Below are 25260 nucleotides of genomic sequence, written 5' to 3'. Positions count from 1 at the left end.
CCCTGAGATTAGACTCATGTGACTTTCATTGAAATTTCAGATAACCTTAAACTCTTTATTCATTCACCAACATCTTTTACTTTTCTCTCACAGAGGCCTAGTGTGTTCGGTTGCAATGATGAAATACTGGCTCAAGTCCTTTAACCCTTCCTGTAGCCACATTTTCCCATCTCATTTTGTAGTGCCCTCTCACTGAGAGTTGGGGTTACCTACTACACCAATTATCCATCAATTTAGCTATGTAAATTGCTTTAGCCAATGGGTTGTTAAAACATATTACACAAGCACTAGCTTGAAATGGGCTTGTGCATTGGAGTTTGTTCTTTTGTACTTCTGCCATTGTCAAGAGAAAGAAAAGCCAGTTTAGCCCAGTGGTCTGTGAGGCAGGACAAGAGACAGTTCTTGCTGAGCTGAGTTGCTCCAGCAGCCCTACACAGTGACAGCCTAGATCAGCCAATGGCCACCTAACCCACAGAACTATGAGCAAGCTCAGCTAAGATCAACCTGAACCCAGGTGAGATCAGCCAACTTCCAGCCTCATGACTTCTAAACTAATAATAAATGGTTGTTATTTTAAGCTCCTGCATTTTTTTGTGTGTGTGGTTTTTTTTAATACAACAATAGCTAACCTATATTAGCTAGTCTCTAGGTTTTACTGGTAAAACTAGATGTCCTTTACTGGCATTTAAATTCAGGAGTGGAGGAGAGAACTCTACTCTTTACTCACTTGTACCTGTGTTCACTCCTCAACTCATTGCATTCTGCCTTCTACACTCTCTACTTCTAAGCCGTTATGACCTTTTGGTAACGTTTGATATTGTTGTTTTCTATATACTTCTTACATTTTCTTTTAGTTTGATACTTTTCTTCCCTTCTACTTTGTGTGTGCTTTCGTGTGTGTTCTTTTATTGTTTCTTTTAATTTTGTAGAGTTTTTCCTTTATTTTTATCGGTTGATCATGTAAAGTCCAATATGTTATCTCTTCTATCCTTATAATTTTAATTTACTGCTAAAAACAATATAGTCTGGGAACATGTCCAATATTAGTAATCACAATAGGCATAAATGGACTGAATTATCATGAAAAGATGGAGATGGTCAGGTTCAATAACAAAAAATCTCTTAAATATTCAATGAATTGCAAAAAATTATTTTATAATGCCTAATATCTTGTTACAACTGCAGTAAAATCAAATATTAATGATGAAATATAAATGAAATAAGCCAATACATTTGTAAATATAAAAACAAGGTTAAAAATGTTTTCCATGTAAAGAAAAAGAAAAACCATGATGGAAATTATAAAATAGCTTTAATTGGACAATAAAGAGAATATTGTTAATTAAACCTTATTATACAACTATTATAATAATGACTTTGGAATTAAACTATGGATAGTCAAATAATCAAAACAAAATAGAAATCAGAAACAGATCCATACCCATATGGATACTGGATATATTATAGAAATGCCATTGCATGTGTATAGGGAAAAAATGGACCAGTCAATAAATGATGCGATAAGTCTAGTTTTCTATTATTGGAAAAAAAAAGTTGGACCTTGATCTCACATCATGTACAATAATACAAGATGGATTTAAGGCCTTCATGTAAAAAGCAGAGCTTTTATATCCATTGAAGAAACATATGGGAATATGTTTATGATATTTTGTATATCTTTAGTGTGATTATTCTTGAGTTGTATATTCTTTAAGAAAGTGTTAGTACCAGCACTTTGGGAGGCCGAGGTGGGCGGATCACGAGGTCAGGAGATCGAGACCACGGTGAAACCCCGTCTCTACTAAAAATACAAAAAATTAGCCGGGCTTGGTGGCGGGCGCCTGTAGTCCCAGCTACTTGGGAGGCTGAGGCAGGAGAATGGCGTGAACCCGGGAGGCAGAGCTTGCAGTGAGCCGAGATTGCGCCACTGCACTCCAGCCTGGGCGACAGAGCGAGACTCCGTCTCAAAAAAAAAAAAAAAAAAAGAAAGTGTTAGTATAGAAACTATATAATTATCATAACTTAGTAAGAAAATGACAGAAAACCCAAAAGGAAACTGAGCAGATGAAGTGAACAGACAATTTATAGAGGAGAAAACTAGAATTTTTAATAAACATGAACATATATTATTTGTTACTAATTAACAGAGAAATCCACATGGTTGCACCATGACCCGTTTCACACTAATCATGTCTAAAATGAAATATTCTGTCTCTACCAAGTTGTACATAAACAAGAACATTTATACACTTCTAGTGAGAATATAAATTAACACACCACTTACGATTTCAATTTAAAAATATCTTGTTATTTTGAAGATGCACACACACGAAATTCCAGTAATCCTACTTATAGATTTAGTCTAGGGCAGTGTCAGCATACTACAGCCCATGGGAAAGAAGCTGTCAGCTGCCTATATTTGTAAACAGAGTTTTATTGGAACATAGCCATGCTCATTCATTTATGCAATCTATGGTTGCTTTCACATTGCAGTGGCGGAGTTGGATAGTTGTGATACTAACCATATGGCCCACAAATTCTAAAATGTTTATTGACTAACCCTTAATGGAAAAAATTTGCTGACCTCTGGTCTAGAGTAACTCTTCTTATAGCTTTGTATGACAAGTGTTGAACAAGAATATTTGTAGCAATATGGCTTGTGATGGTGACAAATTATAAATAAGAAAAATAAGGATGAGGAAAAACGATGATGATATTGTGAAGTTTGTCTTCCAATATAATGCTATAAAGCAGTGAAAATGAATCAAAGGGCTAGATATATTGCCATGAGTAAATCTCAGCAAAGTAGCTAAAAGATGCAAGTGTCAGAAAAATATACAAGGTATGATATCGTGTATATGAATGTTTAAAATATGACACACTATATATATGTGTGTGTGTGTGTGTGTGTACTAAATGTGAAAGTACATGTATGGGAATGGTGTACACTAAACTCAAGATACTTATTTCCTCAGGGACTAGGGGGCTGTGATTGAGAAGGGATAAACAGAAGAGGAAGGGCTTCAATAAGATTTGTGATGACATTTCTGCTAGGTGATGGTTACAAGGTGTTTGTAATATTCTTTACACTCTTGTGTATGTCTGAAAAAACAAAAAGAAAATAAAACACAAATGAAAGCCATGGTCCCTTTCTTGAAGATTTATAAGCTATTCGGAAGGCAGAGAAGCAAATGTACAACTGCAATAGATGATCTTGAAAGAATGAAGAGCTCTATAGAAATACAAAGAGAGCTGGCTGTGTTTTTCTGCAGGTGTTCAAGGGACTGAGGCAAGTGGAGAACTTGCTCTATTTGAGGAATGTCAAGGAGTGGGGATTGTTACAACTGCCTAGAGCATAACATGAGTTTGCATGGTGAGGGTGGGAGAAAAAGACTCAAGCTATGTTAGATAGATTGGCAGGACACACCTAGGACACTGTGAGCCCTCAAAGATAAATAATATTCTGGAAACAATTTTTAAGAAACTTAAATAATTCAACAAGTAAAACCAAACAACCTCATTAAAAAGTGGGCAAAAGACATGAACAGACACTGCATAAAAGAAGACATACAAGCAGCCAACAAACAGATGAATAAATGCTTCACATCACCAATCATCAGAGAAACGGAAATCAAAACCACAATGAGATGCTATCTTATATCAGTCACAATGGCCATTATTAAAAAGTTAGAAAAAAAAAAAAACAGATGCAGACTAAAGTGAATACTTACACACTGTTGCTGGGAATGTAAATTAGTTCAGCCACTGCGGAAAGCAGTCTGGAGATTTCTCAAAGAACTTAAAACAGATCTACCATGCAACCCAGCAATCCCATTACTGGTTATATATCTCAAAAGAAAATGAATCGTTTTACCAAAAAGACACATGCATGCATATGTTCATTGCAGCACTATTCACGCTAGCAAAGACATGGAATTTATTTAGATGTCCATCAATGACAGATTGGATAAAGAAAATTCAATTCATGTACACTATGGGATGTTAGGAAGCCTTAAAAGAGAAAAAAATCATGCACTTTGCAGCAACATGGATGCAGCTGGAAGCCATTATCCTAAGCAAATCGACGCAGTAACAGAAAATCAAATAATGCATGTTCTCACTTATAAGTGGGAGCTAAACATTGGGTACTCATGGACATAAAGATGACAATGATAGACAGTGAGGATTACTAGAGCGGGGAGGGAGGAGGACAAGGGTTGGAAAACTAACTATTGGGTAATATGCTGACTCTCTGGATGATAGTATCCCAAACTTCAGCATCACACAATATGCTCATGTAACAAACCTGCACATATGCCCCCATATCTAAAATAAAAGTTGAAGTTATTAAAAAATAAAATAAATAAGTAAAATACTTCATTAAAATGTAAAAAAAAATCACTTGGAACTTCCTGTTTGTAAACTTTAAGTATCTCCTATGTGGTTGACCTACACAAAATGACTGTCATATCAATAGCTTCTGAAACAGATAAAACATATCCTCATCTTACAGAAATGAAATATAGAATTTGAAGTTTTATAAAAAGTTTTAAAATTCATTAATTTTGCCTGGAAAAGTAAGCAAGAATCATATGCAGTCACTTTAGGCTAGTATTTGAGGAATCCGAGTTAAAAAAGAAATACTTACATGAAACTTACAGTGCAAAGACTCATCTCTTTGTTCATTATTTTTTAATTTTCGAGTTCCATTTAATGTTTGGAGTTAAGCATTAAAAAAGATAGATGATAGTGAGCATGGATAAGCTTATAGAATATTCCCTTAAGGATTAACAGCCCGGAGCCTCTGTTCATTTGCTACTCACATGCCATTACCTAGGATTTTCACTTGTTGGTATCATCACAGTTTCAAGTTTTGAGGGATCACTGGGATTCATGTATTTGATTCAGATTTCTACAAATGATTTTCTATTTTATAAGTATATGGCATTTTTATTTGTTCTTTTTTGCAAACATTAATTTAGTAAAATTGCTATTGCTTCATTTTTTTATTTTCAAACATGTAATAACTATGATTTTGTGCTCAAAGGACAGTTTCTGAATTTCCAATCTCAGGTGTGTAATTGAACATTTTAATTATTTATAGTATGTTTATACAAACATACACTGACAAAAAATTAACATCCAATGGATTGTAAATAGTATTCACAATTGTGCATTGCATGTCTCATTTAAAATGTGTACATTACCTTAAGAAAAATAGGGTAAAGATAGAGAGAAAGGTAAAGAGAGAGAGAGAGAGAAAGAGAGTTTCACCTAAGTTAAAATTTGGAGAAAAATAATAGAGGACATGATCACTAGCCGGTCTGTAACAACATTTTAAAGTAAATTTTAACATGAGGGTGTTTACCTGCAAGATAGTCATAATTTAAGTATTCTAAAAACTTGTAAGGTGCTTGTATTACAACTAATGTCATAAATAAACTTTATTGAAATTATCTCCTAAGACAGTCTTGCTAACAATATCATGTTCTCACCATTTTTTAGGATAAAAAATAAATATGATAATTTACAGTTTCTTTGGCAACAGGAGATGATGATTCATACAGATCTGACAGTGTGCTTAAGTGTTGTGTTTTTTTCTTTTTAATTTTTTAATTTTTCTTTTTAATTTTTTCTGTTATGGTTTTTTCTTTTTAATTTTTGAAAACTATTTATTTATTTATTTATTTGCTACTGGGAAAGCTGCCTACTCATTTTTTCTTGAAATAGGCTACTTAAAATAATTCAACCAGACCCTGCCCAAGCTTATCCCCTCTCCAAGCAGTTCTAAACTACAGGATGCAGAGGAGCAGTTTGACTGAGACCTTGTTCAACTAAAAGAGGCCGAAGTGAATTTATTTTTTTTCTTTTCAGAAGAATATATAGCTAATAGTATACACAGACGTACTTTATCCCATTGTATGTGGCAACATGTATTGATAAGCCAAAGGAGTAATCTTTCTGATTAAATATGTTTTTCTTTCAATATAGCTCTGTTTAAATTAATTAGAATATTATTTTGGAATTTTATAGTGTCTCGTGTCTACAACATTTACTATTTTCAAAGAAATTCTGTTTTTTATTTCAGGAATATACAATTGATGTTTTCTTTCGACAAAAATGGAAAGATGAACGTTTAAAATTTAAAGGTCCTATGAACATCCTTCGACTAAACAATTTAATGGCTAGCAAAATCTGGACTCCAGATACCTTTTTTCACAATGGGAAAAAATCAGTAGCTCATAATATGACAATGCCAAATAAGTTGCTTCGAATTCAGGATGATGGGACTCTGCTGTATACCATGAGGTATGTTTTTAGGTTTGATGTGATGCATTGATATACTGAGAAATTTTCATGTATTAAACAACCAGCCAATCTAGCTGTCAAGTATTAGCAAAAGTTGAGTGTTTTCTAACAGATTACTGAAGTACCCATAATATGCTTTGCAAATGCTTTGATTTAAAAAAACTACATAAAATAGTATTTATGAGTTTGAGTCTCATCTTCGTTCTTTAAATGTTAAGAATTGCCTTTATTATTATGATTTGATGTTTTTCGTTATTCTTCACATGACATTTTTATTAAGCACATTTTTAATAATGACTTGAATTTTATTTGTATCAACATACAATTTTAATATCTTATCAGATATTCCATCAAAATTTTTGTTATTTCAAAGTAAGACTTAATTAATTAATTAATTAATTAATTTGTTTATTCATTTATTGAGATGGAGACTTGCTCTATTACCCAGGCTGGAGTGCAGTGGTGCAATCTCGACTCACTTCAACCTCCGCTTCCTGGGTTGTAGTGATTCTCCTGTCTCAGCCTCCCAAGTAGCTGATACTACAGGCACGTGCCACCATGCCAGGCTAGTTTTTGTATTTTTAGTAGAGACAGTGTTTCTCCATGTTGGCCAGGCTGGCCCTGAACTCCTGGCCTCAAGTGATCCACCTGCCTCGCCATCCCAAAGTGCTGGGATTACAGGCGTGAGCCTCCACACTCAGCTTAATTTAATATTTTAATTTTCCCTATGAAGTTACTCCAAAGAAAAAATAACTTTAAATTCAGAGAGAAAGCTTTATTTAATAAGGCTTACAAGTATATTGGATACCATAGACATGTACTAGATTGAACCATATGAAATTGCCATTTTGTAACTCAAAAAGTATCCTATAGCATTGTTTATATGATTTAAACTTTAATAAAATTTTCTTGCAGAATGAATAGCTGTTGATCCTAAAACCTATTACATCTTAAGCATATTCATGAATTAATTTTGTAAAATAAGTTACTTGTATTATGTAAGAAAAAAATCACAAATCTAGTAAGATTATGTGGAATCTAAAGTTAAAATATTTCATAAAAGATTTAAAACAGACATCTGACATCAGCGTTATATATAGACAGAAACACGTATTCCAGTTATTTGATGTGTTGTCATTTCATAAGATAAGTGTTAGATTTCGGTTATGAAAGTTATTTAAGAAGGGACAACAATATAGTCCTATTTCTGATCTTTAAAGAAAAATTTCCTGAGGACTCATTACTAAATGTTCATTGCCTAAATGGAAGTGCTAGCTAGTCTTTCTGCCTCTGCCTCTCCCTCTGAATCTTGCAATATATTCAGATGCAATGCCCCTGTTGACTTTGTACATTGATCATTTCTATGAATTAAGGCAATGAGTAAAACTTTAGGGTTTAAATACAATGCAGGCACAGGACATACATAATTTTGGAATATATTGTCTAAGGTTCTATTTAAACATTTTCTTAGAATCTAAGCCATAACAAATTATGGTCACATTTGCTTTGCTCATTATAACAGATTTCTCTATAAATTTTATTTAGTACCTGCTATATCTACTTTGTCTTTACATGAAATGAAATAATTGGAAGTTTGCATTATATCAAATTATCCATGACTACTCTTTGTTGTAATCAAGTAGATACAGAAAAATATATATTTAACATCCGTAATTTGTGTTTATAATTTAGCCAACAATCTTAACTTGATAAAGTTATTTCTAGGAAATACATCTTTATATGTATTTATATCTAGCACTATATGTATAGCTGTGAATATATATGCAGCATACAGTATTAATTCACAATTCACATATGTTGAAGGGAGCTCCTCTGAACTAATATTGAATCCTTTGATCAATTTTGCTCTATGTTTGTTGATGAGATAATGGAGACAGTAGCATTCTTTTAATGATAGAGATTTTTTTTGGTCCTTAAGACTTCAAGTGTTAATAGCGAGCTTAATGAGAAAAGAGCCCTTTAAAATGCATATGTAATTTCTTCACTTCTTAAGAAACTAAAATGGCTAAAGTATATTTTTAATTATTATTTTCAGTTATACTCAGAATTTGTATACGCAATTGTCTTCTGAGGGATCACCTAAACATGAATGAACAAAAGATTATTTAAATATGAATGAGCCTAATAAAACGCTGTGATTAAGGCTCTACCTCTATCGAGTCTGTTGACAGTAATGACGAGTGATTTTTCCTGACTTACCAATATACTTAAACAAATAGTGAAATTTTGACTTTTAGGCTTACAGTTCAAGCTGAATGCCCAATGCACTTGGAGGATTTCCCAATGGATGCTCATTCATGTCCTCTGAAATTTGGCAGCTGTAAGTACAGGGATGAAGTTACATGTTTTGGGTCAATAATATCAGGGAAAGTCAGCAGCACTGCTCAATTGTCTAGTTTTTTTCTCAAATTATGAGAGGATTAACAATTGTCAATAAGATATGGAAGTAAAAGCCATGCTAATTGCCCTTAAGGAACATCTCTCAAATATTATTATAATTTAATCAGGGTGTTAAACAATTATCACTTATTTTTACTGCTATGTGTAAAATCAGACCAGGAGTTCCTTGAAGGTAAGGACTGTAATTTACCTTCTTTTTCAAGTGCTAGAACATGAAAAACTCAAATGTTTCTTTTTCATCAACTAAGAATGAATTGGAAAGGATAGATTCTATTGTTTATTTTTATTTTTATTTTTTTTAAGGTCATGGTTAACATTTCTTTTTTTTTATTATTATACTTTAGGTTTTAGGGTACATGTGCACAATGTGCAGGTTTGTTACATATGTATCCATGTGCCATGTTGATTTCCTGCACCCATTAACTCGTCATTTAGCATTAGGTTTATTTCCTAATGCTGTCCCTCCCCCCTCCCCCAACCCCACAACAGTCCCCGGAGTGTGATGTTCCCCTTCCTGTGTCCATGAGTTCTCATTGCTCAATTCCCACCTATGAGTGAGAACATGTGGTGTTTGGTTTTTTGTCCTTGCGATAGTTTACTGAGAATGATGTTTTGCAGTTTCATCCATGTCCCTACAAAGGACATGAACTCATCATTTTTTACAGCTGCATAGTATTCCATGGTGTATATGTGCCACATTTTCTTAATCCAGTCTATTGTTGTTGGACATTTGGGTTGGTTCCAAGTCTTTGCTATTGTGAATAGTGCCGCAATAAATATACGTGTGCATGTGTCTTTATAGCAGCATGATTTATAGTCCTTTGGGTATATACCCAGTAATGAGATGGCTGGGTCAAATGGTATTTCTAGCTCTAGATCCCTGAGGAATCGCCACACTGACTTCCATGATGGTTGAACTAGTTTACAGTCCCACCAACAGTGTAAAAGTGTTCCTATTTCTCCACATCCTCTCCAGCACCTGTTGTTTCCTGATTTTTTAATGATGGCCATTCTAACTGGTGTGAGATAGTATCTCACTGTGGTTTTGATTTGCATTTCTCTGATGGCCATGGTGGGGTGGAGCCAAGATGGCGGAATAGGAACAGCTCTGGTCTCCCGCTCCCAGCCTGAGCGACACAGAAGACGGGTGATTTCTGCATTTCTGCTTGAGGTACCGGTTTCATCTCACTAGGGAGTGCCAAACAGTAGGTGCAGGACAGTCAGTGAAGCGCACTGTGCGCGAGCCGAAGCAGGGCGAGGCACTGCCTCACTCGGGAAGCGCAAGGGGTCAGGAAGTTCCCTTTCCTAGTCAAAGAAAGGGGTAACAGATGGCACCTGGAATATCGGGTCAGTCCCACCCTAATACTGCGCTTTTCCAATGGGCCTGGAAAATGGCACACTAGGAGATTGTGTCCCGCACCTGGCTCGGAGGGTCCTATGCCCACGGAGTCTCGCTGATTGCTAGCACAGCAGTCTGAGATCAAGCTGCAGGGCGGCAGCGAGGCTAGGGGAGGGGCGCCCACCATTGCCCAGGCTTGCTTAGGTAAACAAAGCAGCCAGGAAGCTCGAAGTGGATGGAGGCCACCACAGCTCAAGGATTCTATTGTTTATTAAAGTGGCAATCAACCTTTTGCAAATGACATGCACAGAAGCTTAGTTTGTGTCATTGTCTTCTACTGTAACTAATGGAAGGATTTCTTTTTTATTTCTTAAATTAAAGGAGATAATGTAGCTGCATTGCTACATTCTGGCACCTTCTATGTACATAGGACATTTCAGAAAAGGGTCTGTGCAGTTGGCTCTTCTTTAGGTCAGAGGGGTTATATCTTGTATGTCAAGCAGAAGCATTCAGACTTCCAGAATAATTGAAAAGGAGGAAGGTCAAATCATCTCCCTAGGCCCACATGACATTCTGGGTAGGTTCAGCATAAACCCATGAACCCAGCTAAGCAGCCTCCCTCTTCTGTGAGGGTGTCCTATTGCCTGACCTTTTTAGAGACTGTGCTCTTTCTGGCACCCTCATCTTTGTCCCTTCTGAACAGCTTTTGACTTTTTCTTCTCTGTTGAATAGAAATACAGTACTCTCACCTGATTAAAACTATATATCGCTGAATAGTATGCCTTCTCCTCACAAACTGTATCAAGCAAAAGAAAACGGAAGAATGCTGGCTCATATGAATGCAAAACCCTCTAATTATTTTGATGATCATACTTTTGTGGTACAAGAACTGCAATCTTGCTTGTTCTTACAAAAGGTGTCAGGTCTCAATTTTCTTTGAGAATCTCCTCTTTATTTAACTACAAAGCCTTCTTTTATTGTCATGGAAACCATAACTTCAGTACTGGCATTTCTCCCAACATTATTTAAGATAGTCAATCATGTTATACAATGTAAACATGAAGCTGAGAAAACCACAACAAATGCAGCAGAGAAGGACTTATTTCCATTACATAAAAGGCATTATAGAAAAAATTGAAAAGCCTTGATACCAAAGAAAAGATTAATTCAAGATGTAATCATGTTGTAAGAAGGACTTTTTTTTTTTAGTTGACAAGGTATTGTCATTAAGGCATCAAATATAAATGATGTGATGGATGTCTCGATTCTGAAAATGAAATAAGCACACTTGAAAATACTTAAATGAAATTTAAAAATCTCTTATATTGCATCTACAGAGTGCAGAAACATCGCATGCTTGAGAATATAGTTTTCTGTACCCAGAAGGAGCTATGAGCAACAAATAAAGTTTGCTGCTAGGCATTTTTTGTTTAAATAATTAGCACTAATTTTGTTTTCTTCACATTTATTTTCTGACACACTGAATAAACAATTTTTATGTTATTTTATTGTCTTTGCCTGTAGTAGGTGCTTGATGCATAAGTATTAAAAGTATGGACACCAGTGTGGAGTAATATACAAGCCAAGCCATAGCTGACGATGTTGGTATAACAAAGTTTAGCAGAAGCAGCTGTGACTTTTTCTTCTATTCATTTATTCCTTCCTTACTTGAAAGCCCTCTTCTTCCCTACCCCCACTCCACAAAAAGATTGTATTTCAGGAACTTCGTCATTGTCCTCAATCAAAAGAAGCATTTTTTTTCTGTGTGCTTACAATTTTAAATTCAGTCTTGTTTTGTTTTATTCCTACTGCCGCATACCTTTAAATTTTTCCTTGTTGTTTAACTTGATTTTAGAATTCTTGAATGAAAGTCTAGGGATATTCTATTCATTAATGCAAAAGAAGCTGTAAATTGTCTTTCAGATTAGAAATTGACAGCTAAGAATAATTTCGAAGTATTTTTCCTGGTAACCAAATATTAAGAATCTGCTTAGTGCAACATAGGACTCAAAAATGGGTTAATTAACACAAACAAGATTATTTAATGGCAGCTTGATTTACAGGTGGAATTTATAATGAATTTTGTAAAATTGTCTTTCTCTCCTTTGATACTTTAATGAGAAACATTATTATGACCTCTTTGCTTATATATGTGTTAATGTATATAACTCCCTGTCTTCGGGAGAGGCTTTAATCTGCGTTGTGTAAATTTCTGCTGCATTATTTTCACCAGACACAAAATCTCAAAACTATACTCTTATCTAAATAATGAAGTACAGTAACTGCTTTTTCAAAAGACATGTGAAGAATCAATCACTTTCTTTAATAAACTCTTGAGCTTTTCTCTAGATTTCCATCTTCCATAGCAGTAAAGAACATAGTTAAAATATTATGACTTAATTTATTAATCTCATAAGAGTGAATTGAGACTTTTTCTTCTATGTGTCAGGCACTGTAGCAGGTCCCGGAAGTATAGGCATGAATCAGACAGAGTCGCTGCCTATCAGTATCTCATTAGTGCCTTAAAAATTCATCTCTTTTATAGGGTTTCATTTTTTCTTATTTATGTTTAAAAGAAACATTATAATTCAAAAGTGATGTCATTCTACTAAAAAAAACTTCATAATTTATTGACAACTACAGAATATTGTGGGGCCCTTCCAACGTAAAGTAGATCATCTGATGTATCTTTTTGTTAAATTCTGTGCCATTTGAAATTTTATTGAAGAGAGAGCCAGAATATGTATTCATGGGAGAAACAAAACAAGCCACTTGGTGTACAAATGAGTTGCTAGTTATTCATATTAGTAATGTTGTTTTTTATTTTTCTCAGTGTAATCAATCATTAATGATTAATGAATTGAAATTACTTAATTAGAAAACTAAACCTTAGAATTATTAAAATGCATTCATATCAAATCATATGAACATTTATCTGCTATTAAAAGTATATACGTATATAAATACACATATACATTTTTAGAATCCTATTTCAAAAATTGCTTCACATAATATAATTTAATTGTGAATGTAGGTGACTATATATGTAGTGATAATGGTGTTTCACTGATAATAACATTTAGTAGCAACATTCAGGAAACCAGACAACATTGCCATTAGACAATGCCAGGTATGTCAACAGAAAACACAAACTCATAATCATTTACTCTATTGTTACTGATGGTTGAGTGGAAATTGATTTGCGATCACAGACTTTAGATCAATTTCAGAACCAGAGTCACCACAGTATGGTGCTATTAAAACTAGGAAAGTTGTAGATCACAGAGAATGAGATTTCCAGTGTCCTAGAGAGCTGGAGGTAGAATTATTGCCAGAGACAACTGGCACTTTCTCTCCCTTAATTGGTAGTGTGACTGTGATGCCGAGTTTTGCTCAAGAACTAGGGGTAACTACATCTCTAAACATTCTCATGAGTAAAAGTGCATAGAAGTTCTTCAGAAGGTCAGTAGTATAGAAAGAATTACCTGTTATTCAACTGTGGAGGGACTCTGTCTACATGGAGAGGTTATCTGTTCCGCACTGGGGCATAGAGATGTAAGAAAATGCCACTGCCAGAGAAAGGCTAAGACCAGCTATGTTGCCTGCCTGCCAGCTCTGAAGTCATCTTACTTCTGCTAAGTTCTGCATCCTTGGCCAATAAATCAGGAAGTTATGTCTGATCTGGTTGCAGTTTTTCCTCTTCCTGCCAATCCATAGTTTAACTGGGATGCTATGAATGTGTAGGCTAGTGATACCTGTGTGCATTGATTAATTTAAAAATGAGCATGATTTTAAAAGGATTTGCAACTTGATGCAAGTATAGCATTATTATTTATCTTATACGTTCTGTAATAATTACTTTTTATTCTAATGAAATGCATTGTATTATGATAGCTAACTCATTTAACTCCTAACTAGGCTACATTTATGTCCAAAAATTAATCTAATTTTGAATTATGATTTTTATCTCTTGAGTGATTGCTATTTATAAATAAGCTAAACAGCTTATTTTACCACAGTGTCTTCATATGCTACCTTTGGCCTGACGGAGATGTTATAATCATCTCAGGGCTCAGTGATTGTAACAGACTCTAACAAGAAATTTGCTCTTCACCTTTCAAAGTGGTTGCAATGAATATACTGTCATGGTATGATCACCTCTTTTGGTCTACTTAATAACACTCATATTGAAGTAAATTCAAATGAGATATTTTTGCCCTAAATGTGATGTTTAAGTATTAATATTGAAAGTATATAGTGATTGTATGAAATACACAACCATTCGTGTAGCACTAGATTGATGGTTCTTATTAAAATGCTTAAAATATTTTTTTCTGATTTCCTATAGATGCATATACAACTTCAGAGGTCACTTATATTTGGACTTACAATGCATCTGATTCAGTACAGGTTGCTCCTGATGGCTCTAGGTTAAATCAATATGACCTGCTGGGCCAATCAATTGGAAAGGAGACAATTAAATCCAGTACAGGTTAGTAAAATTAGTCTTTTAAAAAACTGATGCCTAAGAATATTAATAGGTTAAAGGACTTGGAAGTGTGTCAGATTGTTTAAAATCTTTTGCTCTTGAGGTCCAAGAACTAGCAGCATAGGCTGTGCTTGGGAGCTTTTTTAATTATTATTATTATACTTTAAGTTTTAGGGTACATGTGCACAACGTGCAGGTTAGTTACATATGTATACATGTGCACCCATCAACTCGTCATTTAGCATTAGGTATATCTCCTAATGCTGTCCCTCCCCCCTTCCCCCACCCCACAACAGGCCCCGGTGTGTGATGTTCCCCTTCCTGTGTCCATGTGTTCTCATTGTTCAATTCCCACCTATGAGTGAGAACATGCGGTGTTTGGTTTTTTGTCCTTGTGATAGTTTGCTGAGAGTGATGGTTTCCAGCTTTTTAGACATTTGGAATCTTAGGCCCCACTCCTTATTAAATCAGAATCTACATTTTAACAAGATTCCAAGATTAATAGTTGCATTGAAGTTTGAGAAACACTGGCCTAAAATGCACTATGTATTTGCAACATATGTGTCTTCTCAGAGTAGTAAATTTTAATTTTTACCTTTTGACAAATGATTTTTTTTTTTTTTTTTTTGAGAGAGAGTCTTGCTCTGTCACCAGGCTGGAGTGCCGTGGCATGATCTGGGCTCACTGCAACCTCCACTTCCTGGGTTCAAGTGATTCTCCTGCCTCAGCCTCCTGAGTAGCTGGGACTATAGGCGCGCCACCACGCTGAGCTAATTTTTGTATTTTTAGTAGAGACGGGGTTTCACTTTGTTGGCCAGGATGGTCTCGCTCTCCTGACCTTGTGATCAGCCTGCCTTGGCCTCCCAAAGTGCTGGGATTAAAGACGTGAGCCAGCGCGCCCGGCCAACAAGTGATAATTTCTTTAGTTTTCTATTTTTTCACCCCATTCTAGATAATTTATGACTATTCAACTTTTGATGTTGATAATTACTACAGGCCTGTGTGGAAAGCTGATTCCCTCTCTGAGGGCCACGTTTGTTTTAAAAAAATAAATAAATAAATAAAAATTAAAAGATGAAAAAGAAAAAACCAAAAAAAACCCAGCTGTGTAGACTAATTATCTTACATTTGGCAATAATTAAAACCCAGGGAGCAGAAAGAAAGGTAGATATGAGGATTAGATAGAAGTGACTGAAGCAAGTTAGCACAGACATGTAACAGTGAGAAATTCAGAATTGGCAACAGGGTTAAAAGTGGGAAAATGTGGGCTAGAATATCAGTCTTGTAGATGTGGCCAGACATCAATACTTTTGGAGCCAGAGAGGACTGAGTTAGAACAATCAAAACAGAGACTTGAGGTTTATGCCAGTGGAATGAAGGGCCTAACCAAGTAAAATAAACTGTTGGCAGAGAGCATTTATGAATTCTGAATTCCTTTGGTCAATAAGTATGACTTGGAGAGGAAAACAAATACAAATTGAACATCTCTAATTTGAAAATCTAAAATCCAAAATGCTCCAAAATAAAAAAAACAAAAACTTTTTGAGTGCTGACATGATGCTCAAAGGAAATGCTCATTAGAGCATATTAGATTTTATATATTTTGATTAGGGATGCTCAATTTGTAATAATGTAAATTTTCCAAAATCTGAAAAATCCAAACCCTGAAACACTTCTAGTTCCACTTATTTTACGTAAGAGGTACTTAATCTCTACCATATCATGGGACGTGAGCTGCAAGTTTCTTGTACTAAAATTCTCTTCTAAATGCTCATGCTATGCTAAGGAGGCTTTTAAAGGTGATATAAATTTCCTGACATATATGTGATATATTATTTTTTTAAAAATCAGTTTTTGTTCTACCTCTGATCCCTTCTATTTCCTAAATGTTCAAACTATTGACTATTACTCCTTGAGCTTCTTAAATTTTTCTTCCAGGTGAATATACTGTAATGACAGCTCATTTCCACTTGAAAAGAAAAATTGGGTATTTTGTGATTCAGACCTATCTGCCTTGCATCATGACTGTCATTCTCTCCCAAGTTTCATTCTGGCTTAACAGAGAATCTGTGCCTGCAAGAACTGTGTTTGGTGAGTGAATACACACTTTGCAGTACAGCACATTATGTTTCATAGCATACTTTCAAAAACATCATCTCTCTTGATCCTCAAACTAATTATTTGTAGTATGTGGGGCAGGGAGTATTGTTTTTGCCTTATAGGTGAGGAAGTAGGCTCAGAGAGGTAACATAGTGCTACACTGCTAATAAGGGATATAAGGAAAGAAAAGTACTCAAATATTCTTAAAACACACTTAGTCTTCTTTCTGTTAAATCATACTGCTGTTCAACATTTGTCTGTACTATATTTCTATAAGGAGAATTTTCTTTTTTTTTTGCTCAAAAAATGATAGCTCTTTATTGTTGCTGTGATCAGACACCTACTATGTATTTTCGATAAGCACTAAGGATACAGAAATAAATATGGCATGGGGCCTGTTAAAGAGGCGTTTAGACAGATTTATAGGCCAAGAAATACAATGATGTGTTCCAGTCACCATTACAAAAGTCAGCACAAGGTAAAATAGGGGCTGAAGGAAGAAAGTTGGGGGAAAGTTTATAAAAGTCTTTAGAAGGAGATGGCTGTGAATCAAACACTAGTGAATAGGTACCTCCCAAGAAGAACAAGAAAGAGGGTTCTCTAGGCAGAGAGAGCAGTTTGAGCAAAGCAGGAGAAGCGCAGTAACCCATCATATTTACATGTGAGCAGCTTGGTACATATAAGCCAGGAGAAGAACAGGTGGAAAAAGGTATGGTAAGAAAGATGGGAGGGGATTATTCAAAATGTGTTTTCCCTAGAATAGCATTTTGGAGCCCCCCACAAGAAGAATTTTCTTAGAAGTTTTAATTTACAGTCTCACTACCATATTTCTAGGCTTTCTATATTTTTCTGTTGTTTTTAGATGAAGAGTGATGATCTTACAATTTTAAGTTAGAAACAGAGGTAGAAAGGGAGGGAGGAAGAGAGACCTCTTTCACTTTTATTAGAGTGTTTGATTTTCTTGAATAAAACTAGGGAGGGGAATTTTTAAATTTAGAGTAATGGAATTCCATATAGCTAGACTTTATATGTTTATTTTGGTTTTGTTTTGAGATGACTAAAGATATTAGTACTTTAAATGAGAGAGAAGTTGGTGCAATGCCTCATGCCTGTAGTCCCAGCACGTTGGAGGCCAAGAAGGGAGGATCTCTTGAGACCAGGAGTTGGAGACCAGTCTGGGCAATATAGCAAGACCCTGTCTCTCTAAAAAAAAAATCAGCCAAGCTTGGTGGCACACCTATAGTTGCTGCTACTTGGAAGGCTGAGGCAGGAGGATCGCTTGAACATGGGAGATTGAGGCTATCGTGAGCTATGATCATGCTGTTGCACTCCAGCCTGAGTGACAGAGCAAGACTATGTCTCAAAAAAAAAAAAGAATAAAATGGAAAGGAGTGGTATATTATTCATTCCATGACTTTATTTAATAACAAAGTTCATTTTCTTGATAGAAACCATGCAGAGGAATTTGGTTACTGCTTTTTGGATATATAGATATATGAATGGGGCCAAGCACGTTTTGTAACAAAGTAGATTACTTTTTTGTGTTTGGTCCACTCATTCATTTAGGAAAGTTTTATTGGGGACTTGTTTTGTTAGATACTGTACCAGGCCCTAGAGATGCAAATGTGATAAAATATAGTCAGTGAATTCAATTACTTGGTATAGTGGATGGCATTGTATAATCAGGAAGGGTAATAAGGTAAAGGTCTTGTAAAAGAGGCATAGACAAGTTATCATAGAAAACAGCAGCATGGATCCTTCCTAAAGCTGAGTAAGTGGCTGAGTTACCATTTGAGCTGAGACTTGGAAGATGAGTAGGAGTTTCCCAGGCAGATGAGATGGGGCAGGAATCCTAGCTCAAAAGAATAGATTGTACAGTGACATTAAGAGATGAAAGAAAATGGTGTGTTCATCGAAAGGGAGCTGTTTCAGTGGCAGTGGAGATCTAGATAGAAAATAGTTTGAGGCCTAGATGAGAAGGACCTTATAGGTCATTGTAATAAAATGTACTTTTATTTTAACAGGTTATAGCAAGTCACTATGGTGTTTTGGACCATAACTCATCTAAAGCTGTCAGAACAATGCCTAGCCTTTAATACATGGTATATAATTGTTAGCCATTCTTTTTTACAACCATTTTGTTGAGGTTGATTAACATGTAAAAATCTGTACATATTTAATGTATACAACTCTTTGAATTTGGGGAATAGAATACATCTGTGAAACTATCACCATCCTCAAAGGTATAGATGTATTCATTACCTCCCCAAATTTTTTCCCACCTTCTTTATTATTATTGAGTTGAGTGGAGGGAGGGAGGGTAAGGATACTTAACATAAGATCTACCCTCATAGCAATTTTTAAGATAAAACATTGTTGTTAGCTGTAGGCACATGCTATATAGTAGATCTCCAGATCTAATTTATCTTGCCTAACTAAAGCTATTATTCTTATTATTAATCTGATCCTCTTTGTATTTTAGAAAGATATGACATTTTTGCAGAGAATGAATTGAAAAACAGAAATTACGAGAGGTAGGGGAAAGTTAAGAGGCTACTAAAATAGTTCATATGAGAAATTATTAGGTTATTTTAAAAGAAGACAGTATAAAAAGGAAGAAAGAAAAGGATCAAAAGATGTTTGCGAGAGAGAATCAATAGATTTGGTGAACATATATAACAATTATAGAAAAAAGAATAATTTAGGCTAACGTAGAATTTTTCTTGGATAATTTAATTGGATAACGTTGCTATTAATAAAATAAGAAATGAAGACAGAGGGCAAATAGGAAAACTGATTGTAGTTTGAGTTATGTGTATTTTGATGTTCCTTATACTATCAATTTGATGTTCAGTAGACAATAGAAGTAAGTATCTGGAACACAGATGAATAGTGGAAACTATTGATAAATATGACAATCATTAGTGACAAGATGATAGAACTTATAAGTCTAGAACTTATCTCCAAGAAAAATTAGGTGGGTGAGTGTGAGATTAGGGGACGGAATCTTTAAAAATCCTAAAATTGCAGAATAAAAAGGAACTAATTGGAACGACCAGAAAATAAGGAAGGAAACCAGGGGATGACAATTTTCTAAAAGGAAAAGATGTTAATTTCAACATCTCAAAACATGCACGCACACACACACAGATCCATACCGAATATATGATATCAAATGTGTACCAGTAAGTCTAAAATGCATTGAATGAATCTGACTAGTAGAAGGTTACCGATGGTCAGGAATTAAATTAGTAAAGTTGCTTTGGAGTGAAATAGGATTGAAATGGAAATAAGAAATGAGAAAGGAAAAAAGCTGAGCATATAATAAATTTGGAAGAAGAGAAAGATTAAGACAGCTATACAGAAAGGTGAGTCATTGTTATCATTATTATTATTATTAATACATAATTATTAACATGAGAATTTGAACAACATGGGGAACTACTTTATAATAAGCCACATGCTATTCATGTTGCATACTTCTTTACTTATTATTTTTCCAATGAAGTAGACTATAATATCTCTTTTCTAAGGAGGAAAGAAATGAGACTGTAAAATTTTAGGTATCTTGTCTAAGACCTTAAAGCAGAGCTTTACTCCAAGGCTTAAGTTCCTTAAACTACATATACTGCTGTCATGACTGTCCTTTAAGGGGGGGGGGGATCAAGAAAGAGTAAGGAAATTGAACATATCTATAGAAGAGGGAAGAATTTCAGATGAACAATTACCTAAAGAAAATACTTGTAATGTGGTTGAGTAGACAAAAAAAAAAAAAAAAAAAAAAGAAACCCAATTCTCCAATGTGTAATAAGCAACGCAAAGCAGACTTTGTTGGTACTTTCCTCTTTCCAGATTTTCGTCTGGCTGTTTAACAAACACATATTTTTTTTTCAATCTTGGAAATATGCTTTTTATTATTACACTATTGGAGAAAGAAGTTTGCTTAGAGACTATGCCACTAAGTATAAACATGATTCAAAGGGTAAATAACCTCAAGATACTGTAGTGAGTTAAAATTGCAACCAAGTTGTGTAAGATTAATAATAAAACTGTTTTGCAGACTACATTTGATGGGAAAATTTTAGAAAGAACTAAACAAACACAACATGCATCAGAAATAAAGGAGTAAGAAGAGGAGTGAATGAAGAGGATAGTAAAAAGAGCAATTTTTAAAAAAGTGTATGCACTTATATAACTTTTTTTTAATTCAGGAATAAAAATTTTAAATTAGGATATGTCTGCCAAACCAAATTTAACTTAGGGTTATAAACATTTGCTTGTTATTACAATGTCATTCATGTTTCCTTTGTACTAATATTACACATGCTTATGATCTATTTATTCCATTTTATTACAGAATATTTGAAACTCAGTGAACAAAAAGGTGGTATTTTTATGACTCATAATTGGATTATGTAGAATATAATTCTAATAATCATAATTAGAACATATGATTCTAATAATCATATAATATACGTATAATATATGATCTTTTAAAAGCTGTGCATTTAAGAAATAATATGCCTTCACTATATTTAGCAATTAAACCTAGGTATTATACTAGAATTTTGAAAATTCCAAGATAATAATGGTCTACAATTTTAGTTGATACACAATTTTCAGTGTGAGGCACATACGATATATTAATACACTAATATCTTCACCAGTTAGTGCCCTAAACATTTCTAAAAAAGCTCCCCTTCCATTGTTCTCTTATGGTGTTTTATAAATGCCTATATCATGGCATAAATTAAATTTCATTATGGTAATTCTGTTTACATCCATTTCTCATTCTTCAGACTGAGAGTTTCTACACACAGTTATTAACATAAAGCCTGGGACATTCTAAGTGCTATAAAATATATGATAAATACATGACGGATAAGTGGGTGGAGGGACAATAAAGTGATCTATAGCAATGGACAACCTCACCAAATTAAACTTTCTAAATGAACAATGTCAAAAAATTAGAACAAGTTCAATTCTAAGCATCATCAGATGTGTTCCCACTATTGTGAGTATAATAAAACAAAACAAAGCCCACATACACCCATGCATATACAGAACTATAAAGATTGTCTCTGTAAGAAAAACATATGTTAAGAGTTTTAAAAGAACACATAGGAAATGTAAACAAAGAACATTAATAAAAAGATGAGCACAATTACAAAGAGATAATCTTGGAATAATAAAATTGGGAAACAAGAAAACACAGAAGAGACAGTGAAAGAAAAATAATTACAATTCAAAAACAGCAATTACACATTCCTCTCAAATGAACATGAAACATTTTTTAGAATAGAACCTATATTAGGCTATAAGGAATTCTCAATAAGTTTTAGAAGGTTGAAATAATACAAAGCCTCTTCTCTCAACACATTGGAATAAAGCTAGAAATAACTGTAGAATGAAAACTGGAAATTTTACCAGTATGTGGAAATCAAACAACACACTCTTAAACAACCAATGGATTAAATAATAAATCACATGGGAAATTATAGAATACTTTGAGGGAAATTAAAGTGAAAACACAGCATACCAAAACTTATGAGATGCAGTGAAGTCAAGCTCAAAGGAAAATTTGTAGCTATAAATGCCTACATTAAAAAATATGGAAGATCTCGAATAAATAACTTTACACTCTAAGGGAATAAAAACATAACGACAAACTAAACCCAAAGAGAGTAGAATAAAAGAAATAATAAAGATTAGGGCAGAGGTAAATGAAATGTAGAATAAAAAAATGTCATCAACAAGACCAAAAGTTGATTATTAGAAAATATCTGCAGAATTGACAAATCTTTAGTTAGACTACCTCAGAAAAAGAGAGAAAACTCAAAAACTAAAATCAGAAAGTAGGGACATTACTAGGGATTATAAATAATGATATCACACCAACAAATTAGATAATTGTATTAGTCAGGGTTCTCTAGAGGGACAGTACTGATATATATGTATATCAGTTCTCCATATATATATATGGGAGTTTATTAAGTAGTATTAACTCACATGAACACAAGGTCCCACAATAGGCCAACTGCAAGCTGAGGAGCAAGGAGAGCCAGTCTGAGTCCCAAAGCTGAAGAACTTGGAGTCTGATGTTTGAGGACAGGAAGCGTCCAGCACAGGAGAAAGATGTAGGCTAGGAGATGTAAGCCAGTCTAATCTTTTCACGTTTTTTTTGCCTGCTTTATATTCTGGCTGTGCTGGCAGCTGATTAGATGGTTTCTACCCATATAAATGGTGGATCTGCCTCTCCCAGTCCACTGAATCAAATGTTAATCTCCTTTGGCAACACCCTCATGGACACACCCAGGATCAATACTTTGCATCCTTCAATCCAATCAAGTTGACACTCAGTATTAACCATCACAAGTCCACCCTTTGTCAACTTGATCCCATACACATCTCCTGAGATCATAGATATTCTTCAAATAAAGACAATAGTAAGGTCATAATTACACTTAAGGTAATACAACTATCTTTCATACAACCAGAAGTGCACCAATCCCCAACCCAAATGTGAATACATCAAATTAACAATATGAGGTCAATAAATCTTCTGCCGCGTGATAAAGGAAAATGAGAACAAAATGAAGACATTTTCTTTGTACAGGTGTATACATGCACAAATATATTTTTAACAAAAGAAAAAGGAAATGGTCATGGCAATTAACTCCTTGTATCTGCAGCTGGCCAAGTGATCATAGTTGGTATTGATGACTACCTTCTTCTACTACCCAGTCTGTATTTCCTTTGCCTTCAGCAAGCACCTCAGCAGGTTTTGTTTTTTTTTTTCCTAGTAGATTAATCCAAACCTTCATTCCTGAAGTGTCTTGGCCATTTGTAGTCCTGCCTAGATTGGGTTGTTATAATTTCCCACGGACCTTAATCACAGGGCATGGTAATACTAAGAGATGCCCTGATGGATCTGCTGTATTACATGCATGCTCTTCCTTACCTCTGCTATGGAGTAGTAGACTGAGTTCATCTTGATAGACCCCAGCCAATAATGTAAGTCCCTTCTTAGTCTGTTGACTTAAAGATAGCAAGAACCCAAAGTGTCCAGGTGGAAATCTTAACTTCTAATTTAAAGGAATCATTGATGTTTCCTCTGGTGCCAGCATTCCTCCCTCTGGAACTAAGATCTCTAGGCCTGCAGAACGTAATGTTACGGGAACAGGAAGCAAAAATTTTACTAGTGGATCACTAGGATTGATGGTGAGTGGTGCCACTTCTACTTCCACCCCTTGATTCCTGGACCTATGAATCCTGGCTATGGGAAAAACAGTATCATATATGAGATGCTGATTCGATGCTGATTCACAGCATACACGGCCTTCTGAGAACTTTGCCCCAGCCCTGCAAAGTATTGTCACCTAGTTGGCTTTGTAATTGTGACTTCAAAAGGTCATTCCACCATTCTATCAATCCAGCTGCTTCAGGATGATGGGGAAGATGGTATGACCAATGAATTCCATGAACGTGAACCCACTGCCTCACTTATTTAGCCATAAAGTGAGTGCTTTGGTCAGAGACAATGTTGTGTGGAATACCATAATGGTGGATAAGGCATTCCATGAGTCCACAGATGATAGTCTTGGCAGAAGCATTGCGTGCAGGATAGGCAAACCTATATCTGACCTAAGTGTCCATTCAAGTGAGAACAAACATCTGCCCTTTCCATGATGGAAGAGGTCCATTTAAATCAAACTGCCGCCAGGTAGCTGGGCTGATCACCCCGAGGAATGGTGCCACATCGAGGGCTCAGTGTTTGTCTCTGCTGCTGGCAAATTGGGTACTCAGCAGTGACTGTAGCCAGGTCAGCCTTGGTGAGTGGAAGGCCATGTTGCTGAGCCCACGCATAAGCTCCATCTCTGCCATCATGGCCACATTGGCCATGGACCCATTGGGCAATGACAGGGGTGGCTGAGGAAAGAGGCTGGGTGGTGTCCATAGACCAGATCATCATATCCACTTCATTTTTAAAATCCTCTTCTGCTGAGGTCACCCATTGGTGAGTACTTACTGGGATAAAAATATCTTGACAGTTTTTAACCACTCAGAGGGGTCCATCCACATACCTCTTCCTCAAATTTCTTTGTCATCAATTTTCCAATCATGCTTCTTCCAAGTCCTTGACCATCCAGCACAACCATTAGCTACAGCCCATGAATCAGTATATAATTGCACATCTGGCCAGTTTTCCTTCCATGCAAAGTGCACAACCAGATGCACAGTTCGAAGTTCTGCCCACTGGAAAGATTTCCCTTCACTGCTGTCCTTCAGGGATGTCCTAGAACTTGTGCTGCAGTGCTGCAGCTGTCCACTTTTGGGTGGTGCCTGCATATTGTGCAGAACCATCTGTGAACCAGGCCTAAGTCTTCTCTTCCTTTGTCAACTGATCATAGGATACTCCCCATGAGGCCGTCGATGCAGGCTGGGAGAGAAAAGGCAAGGTGGCAGGAGTGGAGACCATGGGCATTTGAGCCACTTCCTCATGTAATTTACTTGTGCCTTCAGGACCAGCTTGAGCCTGATCACATGCATATTGCTTCCACTTGATGATGGAGTGCTGCTGTGCATGACCCACTTTATGGCT

At 35.3% G+C, this 25260-nt stretch overlaps 1 protein-coding gene across 6 annotated transcripts in view; it reads left to right on the top strand.

Moving 5' to 3' along the window:
* GABRA2 (gamma-aminobutyric acid type A receptor subunit alpha2) overlaps positions 1 to 25260 on the top strand; it is a 148609-nt gene that overhangs the window by 73395 nt on the left and 49954 nt on the right. For all 6 annotated transcript variants that reach the window (XM_055245716.2, XM_055245718.2, XM_055245714.2 and 3 more), the window contains 4 exons: positions 6089 to 6309; positions 8568 to 8650; positions 14418 to 14561; positions 16497 to 16649. In XM_055245716.2, the coding sequence (XP_055101691.1) occupies positions 6089 to 6309; positions 8568 to 8650; positions 14418 to 14561; positions 16497 to 16649 (601 nt within the window). The remainder of the gene's footprint in view (positions 1 to 6088; positions 6310 to 8567; positions 8651 to 14417; positions 14562 to 16496; positions 16650 to 25260) is intronic.

Source organism: Symphalangus syndactylus, chromosome 16 (genome assembly GCF_028878055.3).
Source record: "Symphalangus syndactylus isolate Jambi chromosome 16, NHGRI_mSymSyn1-v2.1_pri, whole genome shotgun sequence".
NCBI classification, from domain to species: domain Eukaryota; kingdom Metazoa; phylum Chordata; class Mammalia; order Primates; family Hylobatidae; genus Symphalangus; species Symphalangus syndactylus.
This window is presented reverse-complemented; position numbering and strand designations above follow the sequence as displayed.